Consider the following 9,609-nt stretch of genomic DNA (forward strand, 5'->3'; position numbering starts at 1 on the left):
AAGCAGCTGTCTCCTCCACTTTCCCCCATTCCTTGACCCTCCCTATCCTAATCTGTGGTCCACTTAATTATGTAACATCATCAAAACAAAATAAATTTATTATTAACAATGTGTTAGATTTACTGATATTACATGCCTTAAGATGTACATTTACACTAAATGTAAGGAACATGTGAGGAACACATAAAAAACACAACTGAAGATTTCTGATCATATATATTTTCCTTGGTTTTTAAAATAAGTTATAAATATATTTTCCATTTATCAAAGTGCATTAAAGAACTTTGATAATCATTTATTTTTCTTCATTCTTCAGGGATTATTCGTTCACAGAGCAGACCACCTATGGAAAAAGACTTATTTTAGAAAATCAGGTTTAAAACATCATGCTAGACTCAGGAAATAGAATGAAAACCACTAACAAGAACACCTGAAACATCATTAACCAACCCCCAAAATTATTTTCAAGAATTCTAAATTTTCATAAATTCTAAATTTGCCAAATTAAAAATATCGCAAACTATTTGATGCATTACAGTTTATGTCTTGAAGTAAAAATAATACTTTTAATTTCTATAGATACCGTCTTTCTCAAAAATATCTTCTAAAAAAAATAAGGCAGCTGATTTTTGCGGATACTCAAGAGATTTATAACTCCCCCCACTCACTTCTCTGCCCCACACCTCCAGCCCCAAACCCCTGAAATCTGCTTGGCAAGATCTGCAAAGCTTAAGGCAGAAGGTCAGCCTCAGTACATTAGTACACTTCTGTGGAAAGTTACTCAAGCTAACCCCAAGGGCAGAATAAAGGCAACCTTTAAAAAAATTCCCTTTCTAAAGATCAGAAAGGGAGAGTAGCAGTGGGTGGGGCTGCCGGTCTTGTCAATGTAAGCCTTCTCTTCACAAACCTCTTAATTCCTCCACCCCTTTCCACCACAGAGAACAACCCTGAAGGGTGGCTAACCAACTCTCCAATTTTATGCAAATACTAGCCCTTCCCTTTATTTGGTTTACATAAGCAGATAAGCCTCATAAAAATGGAAACATCCAACTGAGTCTTCTAAATCTGGGCAGGAAAGATAACCAAAATGAAGTCACTTAACATTTCAAGGAGAGCAACCCATGAAATTAGCACATGAAAGCCCCTGGCCCCTGAACCTTCTTGCAGAATAAAGTCTTTGACAGGAGAGGTCAATTTTCTCATCCAGGTGTTTTCCAGGATCCCAGAAAATTTCTACAGAATGAATAAATCTTGGAATGGCAGGAATGACCCTTTTTCTCAGGATCACATTTCCATACATAAATAGAAGCTTGACTTTTTTTTTTTTTTGTAAAGTCCATCTTTTACAAACCCAACTATCAAGTTCAATTAAACTTAAAAAATATTTTCACTACTCCCAATGACTTTGGCCTCTACACTGGGTTCTCCAAGCCTTTTCTGACTCCTGAAGACAGATACTAGCTGCCCTTTGCATCTCTATATATATACACACATACACACACACACACACAGACATATGTACTCATCTTTTAAAAAAATTTATTTGGGGCCCAGTGGCGAAAGTCCTGTCTTGACCACGCTGGGATCCCATATGGGCAACGGTTCTAATCCCACCAACTCCACTCCCCATCCAACTCCCTGCTTGTGGCCTGGGAAGGCAGTTGAGAACGGCCTACAGCTTTGGGACCTTGCACCCACATAGGAGACCTGGAAGAAGTTCCTGGCTCCTGGCTTGGATCAGTGTAGCCCTGGACGAAGCGCTCACTTGGGGAGTGAATCATCGGACGGAAGATCTTCCTCTGTCTCTCCTCCTCTCTGTATATCTGACTTTGCAATAAAAATAAAATAAATCTTTAAAAATAAATAAATAAATAAATAATTTATTTCATCTTTTTGAAACGCAAAGATATATCTCTCACCTGCCAGTCTTCCCCCCAAATGGCTCTACCAACCAGAGACGTAATCTGAGCCTTCCTCAGTGAGCGGATGGAAAGGGTGGACCCAACTCCTGGGACCCTCATCTGCTGCGTCGTAGGGTATGCGCCAGCAGGAAGCTGAATCTGCAGCGGAGGGGTCAGGACTCCCGCAAGTGTCTCAAGTGGCAGCATAACGGCTACACCAAAACCAGCCCTAGTCTCCTTCGACTTCCAATCAGGTTGTAGCTTCATCTCCACCTTCTCCTTCAGCAACAGTCATAAGATAGAAAAACTCTCTAGAATACCACCATCTCACCTGTTTTTTCTTCTCCCCCCCTTTTTTTTGCAGAATTTTATTTGTGAAGTAAACAAATGAACATGGAAAGAGGAGGAAAGGTAAAAGCAGCAACCAGGGAGAATGCACCTCCCAGGGGATGGGCTACATCTCAAAAGGAGAGGGAGAAACACCACTTCTTTGTGGTTTTCAAGTCTGTGCCTTTGCTACTATTATATATATATATATGAGATTCATTTCCTTTTATTAGAAAGTCAGATTTAACAGAGAAGGAGAAACAGAGGAAGATGTTTCATTCACTGATTTCCTCCCCAGGTGGCTGCAATGGCCAGAGCTGAGCCGATCCAAAGCCAGGAGCCAGGAGCTCCCACACAGGTACACGGTCCCAAGGCTTTGGGTTGTCTTCCACTGTTTTCCTAGGCCACAAGCAGGGAGCTGGACGGGAAGCAGTGCTGCTGGGACATGAACCAGCGTCCATATGGGACCCCAGTATGTGAGGACTTTAGCCACTAGGCTACGGCACTTGGCCCTATAACTTACATTTAGCAGTATCCCTACAACTGCTTCTTTAGCTTTAGCCCATTACTGTTATAGAGAAGCTTACTTGAAAATCACCTATAGTACAGTATACAAGAGTATATATTCTGAATAAAGAATCAGAAAAGAGCTGGTAAGTTCCAAACACAAGGAACAGAAAGAAATGGAAAGGCTGGTTGGTTTGACTGGTTTTCTACCATGTAGATGTGTTGTAATACTATATCATATTCCATAAAAATATATAAGCCTTGCATGCTATCATAATTTTTTAAATAAAACTTTAAAAATTCCTCTATTTGAGAATAAAAATATAAATCTACTTTACTCACAAACAACACTGTAATCTACAAACTTTTGAATAAAGAAACTGATCATCACTTCCAGAAAGAAGGCATTCTCCCTCAAATATATTTATTTTACAAAATGGTTCACTAAAGGATTTCTTTAAGTAACTCTCTAACAGTCACGAAAGTGTATTATGCGTCTACAGAAGTACGGATACTTTATAGAGCCCATATGTGTTTTCCTTTTGATAAATGAACAGTGAGATCTAAAGAGGACCGATCAATGTCTTAATCAAAATTAAACATGAGAAATCAGATGTCAGGAGAATTCAAATGAAGACAGACTCTTCAAGCCGACACTGTTTCCCACCACAGTCATAGTTTCATCAGCTCAGCACGTTCCTTATCTCACCTCTTTCACAGTCCTGGGAGGACAACTGACCATACATGAAATTCCAAAGAGACAGGAAAAGGCTGTGGGGGAAAGAAGCCAGGCTCTCTAGTGCTATCATACTGGTACAGGGCACTGCATTATCACTCAGCTATTATTAAGTTACAAGTGGTCATGTGATGTGGAGATTAGTGGAGGGACACAGCAAAGAGTGCCTGGAGACCAAGGCTGGAATTCTGATCCTGCTTACCTCAACTCTGTGGTCATTTCACAACTCAAGCCTTGATTTCCTCAGTTACTCATTTAATTAATAATCCTCTATTGTGCCAGGTATTATTAAAATTGCAGGGGATTTGATATCGAACCAAACAGAAAAGTACTTTCTCTGAGCTTATATACTAGTTGGAGTAAAGCAAGGTATATGATTAAATATTATGCAAGTGACAAAGTTAAATACAGACTAGTCACTCTAAAAAACTAAATATTCAGTCTCATTAGCCACATATCAAGTGTCCAATAGCCATATATGGCCAGTGGTCACCTTACTGCTCAGTGCGGGTGTAAAACATTTCCATCATCATAAATACTTCTAATGAACACCGCTAATAAGGAATGATAAGAAAGAGATGCCACAGGCCTGCATAGTGGCATAGCGTGCTAATCTCAGCCTGCTGTGCCAGTATCCTAAATGGGCACCAGTTTATGTCTTGGCTTCTGATCCTGCTCCCAGCTCATGACCTGGGAAAACAGAGGATGGCCCAGGTCTTGAGCCCCTGCACCCACACAGGAGACCTGGAAGAAGTTTCCGACCCCTGGCTTTGGATCTACTTAGCTCCAGCTGTTGTGGCCATTTGGGGAGTGAGCCAGTGAAAGGAAGATCTTTTTCTTTGTCTCTATGTCTCTCAGTAATTCTACCTCCAATAAAAATAAATCTTTAAAAAACAAAAAAGAGATGCCACATTATAGGAGTTGTTGACTGAAGGGTTAACAAATTTTTTTTGATTGAATAAATATATGTAGTCTATGCAATTTATTAAGAGGTAAGATTCTTGCTAAGCTGCAAATTGTGAATGAAATTTTAAAAATTACAAGAAAGTCCAGAAAAATTTTAGGAAAGTAGACCAAATGAATCCACAGTGAGAAAACAGAATATTCATTCTTTTGAACAGAGACTTGCATGAAGCCAGGGAGTGAGCTAAGTCAGTGTCTTTAGAAAGCTTCCAAACAAAAGGAAGTAATTTTTTGGATATATATCACATAAAAAATTGTATTCAAAGTTTTTCCAAAAATGGTACGTAATTTAAGAAAGAGCAACAACTCCACTTTCACCTTGCAGTACTTTCATCTGTTACCTAGTGCTTACTGAAAAGCACTTACTGAATATCCACAACAGAGACAAGATATACAGAACATACTCCTTTCGGTTCCTTTAAGCTGAACAATGGACCATTTTGAACTTATTATAATGTCTGTCAGTCTACTGAATCTAATTAATTCCAAAAACTTCTGTCAAATCCTTTCTTGAGAGCTAAATTCTCCCCTTCTTAAACTAATGAATGCCTCCCAATTTATCAGCTTCATCCACCCATATTTTTGACAGCTGATGAGTTGCGGTCTCTTAGTGATATTTAAGCATGGTATCTAGGGCTTGGCGCAGTAGCCTAGTAGCTAAAGTCCTCGCATTGCACACCCGGGATCCCATATGGATGCCAGCTTGTATCCTGGCTACTCCACTTCCCATTCAGCTCCCTGCTTGTGGCCTGGAAAAGCAGTTGAGGACAGCCCAAAGCCTTGGGAACCTGTACCCATGTGGAAGACCTGGAGGAAGCTCCTAGTTTCAGATCAGCTCAGCTCTGGCCATTGCTGCCACTTGGGGAGTAAATCATCAGATGGAAGATCTTCCTCTCTGATATTTGACCTTCCAATAAAAATAAATAAATCTTAAAAAAAAAAAAACATAGTATTTTCACTAGGGGAACTAACTTTCAGACAGAATGTGGCTCAACGCTTTTTATATCTGTAAAGTAATAGAGAGAAACCAAGCTTACCATTTTATATCTTAAAACCCAGGGCTCGCATGCATTCCTTGTGGGCCTCAATCAGATGTCCACAGTGCTCTTCTCCCTTCTCAATGATGCTACAAACAAAATGTACTTGTTACATAACAAAAGGAGCATTAAGCACAAGAAATAAGCATACAGTGACAGGAGTGAGGCAGATCACAGGTATGACGAGATTTAAAACCATGCTATGACACAAAACAGCTTTGTTGTTGATATGGTGATTATTTCCACGCCTACAAAGTTGCTCCACAGATAACCAGGTTCTGGGATAGCATGGTTAGAAGACATATTTAGACATGTCAAACTGTGCTGATTGCCCACACGGCTCTACAATGAGATAATCTCAACGGATATCATATGTATCTCAAATGAAGGGCAGAGACAAGAGCTTACATTTTGGCCATCTATCACCAAAGAACTAACCTTGATATTAAAACACACTTAACACATTGATTGATTTCTAATCACTAGGTAGTCAACAACATAAACATCAAAAAACATCTGGCTGGGATGCCCACATCCCATATCCAAATGCCTTTGGGTCCCATGCCGGCTCCATTCCCAACTCCAGCTTCCTGCTAACGGGTGCCCATCTTGGGAGACAAAAGGTGATGGTTCAAGCAGCTGGTTCCTTGTCACCATGTGGGAAATGTATATTGAATTCTCGGCTCCAGGCTGGTCAAGCCTTGTCCCTTAAGGATATTTAGGGAGTGAACCAGTGGTGGAAGCTCTCTCTCTCTCTCTCAAACTTAAACTTCCCATATGGTGCTCAAAGAGTTTCTGATTTGTAAAATCCACAAGGTAAAGACTAGAACCACACAGCTTCATTTCTAGGAGTTGAAAGTGCAGTTTTAAGAACCAACGCAGCAATTGCAAGCACCAGCTGATCGGGGCAATGGACTGTGCCGGGGCCTGTGCTTGCTAGTACATACAAGAATCTGATCTGGGAACACCTCAGAAAAAGTTTATTTGGGGTTCTCCCCAATCGAGCTTCCAGACGCAGAACCCTAACCATCAAAAGACAGAGCACAGAACAAGTCAATCAACCACCTCAGCTACATGTTGGTAGTGAAAAACTGGGCAAACGGAGACTCTATAATGGACTATGTGGATTCTTCAACGACCTCATCATGCTTGGAATGGTGAAAGTGGCAGCAATTCATAACTGGTGAACTATCAAAACCACTTGAGCAAGACCCTCGGAGCATGCCCCACATCTGGGACCTGGGGTGGGTGGGAGACTGGGTGGGGCTTCTCCCTTAAAATCCCCTTTTACATCATATATATTAAGGAAACAATATGGAACTAATTGTCTTGCCCATCTTCCTGTAGTGCTTGAACCTTTTTACCCTAAATATGTCAAGTTTGGGAAGAAATAAATTTAAAAAAAATTAAGAAGCAAAAAAAAAAAAAAGAAAGTGCAGTTTTAGAAAGCGATTTAACCTGATTACATATAAATGTAATTTTAATAAACAATCAGGTTAAGCCCACCTCGGTTAATAGAAAAAACGATTCTTCACGACATCTATTTGGGAAAGTGGTCTGAGATAATTCATATAGCAAGAATGTAAAGATAGAACTAGGCTGGCCCTACCCATCGCTCAAAAGTCAATTGCTCCTTGCAGATGCCTTCTTATCAAGGTAACAGCCCACACTCACTGACCATGCCAGGAACTTGACGTGACCTCTGTCATTTTCCTTCATAGTAAAAATCATCAGGCACGTACTTCTAATAGGCCTATTTTACAAACACATTTGGCAGGAATGCTCAATCCTGTGCTCAAGGTCACCAAGCTGGTGGGTCAGGACTCTGACCGTGACTCGGGATGCCTGGTTCTGTCATTATGTCATACTCTGCACACACCCAAGCAGCACCTACTGGCACCGCTGGTGCCGTATCAGGTCGCTGTCTTCCTCCCTTCACAGTGTTTTTCACTGAGCCCCTCTTCTCTCCGTACACCCCTCTCCCTACTACTTCTGGTTTCCCTACTTCGACTAAAAAAAAGAAGGGGACACGAGGGAGAACCTCATATCCCGATACCCGAGAGATTCATCTAAACAGATTGGCTCCGCAAAAAGAGATAAAATGAGAATGAACAAAGGCTTCTGTGAATTGATCAACTGGATGAGTTATTTCAAACCCACGTGGGGCTTGATCATGCAGACGTGAGACGTTCTTAACTTTGTTTTCAAAGGATTGGAAGGGAATCCTTTCACAAGTATAAGCAATGTGTCCAGAGGCCTTTGTGTGTGTGTTGGGGGGAGGGGGGAAGGGTGGGATTTGGAAAGAAATGCTTAAAACTACCAGAAAATGCTTTTTCTCTGTCCTTGCCAAATCCTATACCATAGGCCTTACCACGCACCACAGTCACCACTTGCATGAGTCAGCAGTAACTTTAAACTCCTTCAAGGCCGACAGTATCTATGCATTTCCACATCTTCAAAGCTAATGAATAGTCCTGTCTAGGAAGTAGCGCGTGAGGAGAGCAAGCGGCATCCCCCAGCTAACTCTCCTCCATTGGCCCTTTCCTCGCACCGGGGGACTGGGACATAGGCGGACGCCTTCAGGTCTCTGCGGAGCTCCGCGTGGAGCAGGAGCAGGGGTGCGGGGCTACGAGTACGGTCAACACCAGGGGACTGGGACACCGGCGGGGCCCTTCAGGTCTCCGCCGAGCTCGGCATCGAGCAGGTGCAGGGGTGCGGGGCTAGCGGCCCGAGCGCCAGGACCCCTCCCGGCGGCGCACTGACCACGCATCGCGTGCCTTCTTGGTCTCCGGGCAAGCGCAGCAGGGCTTCAGCGGCTTCTTCTCCTGAGGCTCGGCCGGGGCAGGGCTTGCGGCCGCCAGACCCGGCATCTTTCGCGCCGAAAGCAGTTATTATCGTACACTACGTCAAATTTTTCCAGCCGGCGCAAGAGCTAGGCGTCCGCATCCACTTCCGCAGTCGCCCTCTACAGGACAGGAAGTCCCACCCTCCTGGGAGGTTGCTTGTTGAGTGTGTAAAACACGCGTGCGCAGAAGGGACAAGGCGGCAGGATGGGGGAGGCATCTTTTCCGATCATGCGCAGAGGCGCCGTTTAAAAGGTGAAGGGGGGCGTGGTGTGGAAGCACTGCGAGTTCAATCGTAGGCGTCTCTATAGGCTGCCTCTTGGAATCCCGCTACATTCCCAATCCAGCTCCCTGCTAATCACCTGGGAAAGCAGCCGAAGATGCACACAGTGTTTGGGCCCCTGCACCCGCACGGGAGACCCGGAGGAAGATTCGGGCTCCTGGCTGTGGTGTGGGCCCAGAGTTTTAAGCCATTGCAGCCACTAGGAGAGTGAACCAGAGGTAGGTCTCTCCCCGTTTCCCCTTCACACACACACACAAAAGTGTCCAAACCTGACAAGCATGTTGACAGGATTCACTTAGAATGAGAACATGAGACCAGTAACACAACTAAGAGAGCTGTGAGCCTGTCACCCCCCGCCGCCCCCTCCCCCCACGAATACAAACACTGAAGCCTAACTCAGTGAAGTGACTTATCCAAGCGAAAGGAGAGAAAGCACCAGCGAACGCCAGCTCCTTTCAGTCACGACCTGTCTATCTTCACACAGTGGCATCCATCACCTGGTTGCTTCTTGCCCTCCTCCCTCCTCCTTCCCTCCCCAAGCAGAGACATCTTGCAATCTGTCTAGGTAACTAGGAAACACATGAGGGCTACGGCTACAGAGATAGGAATGTCTGCTTACTGGGGCAAGGAAGCAAGTTGGCATTTACATATCAGAAGTCTTACTGCTGCTCAGTAACCTGGTTGCTTGGGTTTCAGCCCTCTCCCTAGGAGCTGCTGAGGGAAATCCTTGCTTCACAATGAGGACTACTGTGAAATTCTAGGAGGGTTTGTAAAACCCTCTACCCAGCCTCATTTCAGGAAGAGTGAGGGCAGGATAAAGAGGGCCCACAGCTCAGGCCAATGGCTCCTTTGCAAGCACTGGGATCCTATATGGTGCCGGTTCGTGTCCCAGCTGCTCAACTTCCCATCTAGCTCCCTGCTTGTGGCCTGGGAAAGCAGTGGAGGATGGCCCAAAGCCATGGAACCCTGCACCCGTGTGGGACTGAGAGGAGACTCCTGGTTCCTGTGTTTC

At 43.8% G+C, this 9,609-nt stretch overlaps 1 protein-coding gene across 1 annotated transcript; it reads right to left on the minus strand.

Annotated features, from left to right (window-relative positions):
• Positions 1-209: 209 nt before the first annotated feature.
• On the minus strand, positions 210-8,484 carry LOC121171245 (cytochrome c oxidase copper chaperone). Its single transcript, XM_041002870.1, has 3 exons — positions 8,235-8,484; positions 5,472-5,560; positions 210-343 (listed from the first exon to the last, which is right to left on the minus strand). Exons 1-2 carry the CDS (start codon positions 8,339-8,341, stop codon positions 5,476-5,478), a joined length of 192 nt encoding a protein of 63 aa, XP_040858804.1. The 5' UTR covers positions 8,342-8,484; the 3' UTR covers positions 210-343; positions 5,472-5,475.
• Positions 8,485-9,609: the final 1,125 nt, after the last annotated feature.

This window comes from Ochotona curzoniae, unplaced genomic scaffold (genome assembly GCF_017591425.1).
Source record: "Ochotona curzoniae isolate NIBS_2020 unplaced genomic scaffold, NIBS_Ocur_1.0 scaffold_2587, whole genome shotgun sequence".
NCBI lineage: Eukaryota > Metazoa > Chordata > Mammalia > Lagomorpha > Ochotonidae > Ochotona > Ochotona curzoniae.

Bases quoted from the DNA above. Each gene is read 5' to 3' on its own strand.
- LOC121171245 (XM_041002870.1), bottom strand. From the start codon at position 8,341: ATGCCGGGTCTGGCGGCCGCAAGCCCTGCCCCGGCCGAGCCTCAGGAG. The intron at 5,561-8,234 runs GTCAGTGCGCCG...TTTTGTTTGTAG, and splicing joins AAGAAGGCACGCGATGCGTG to CATCATTGAGAAGGGAGAAG.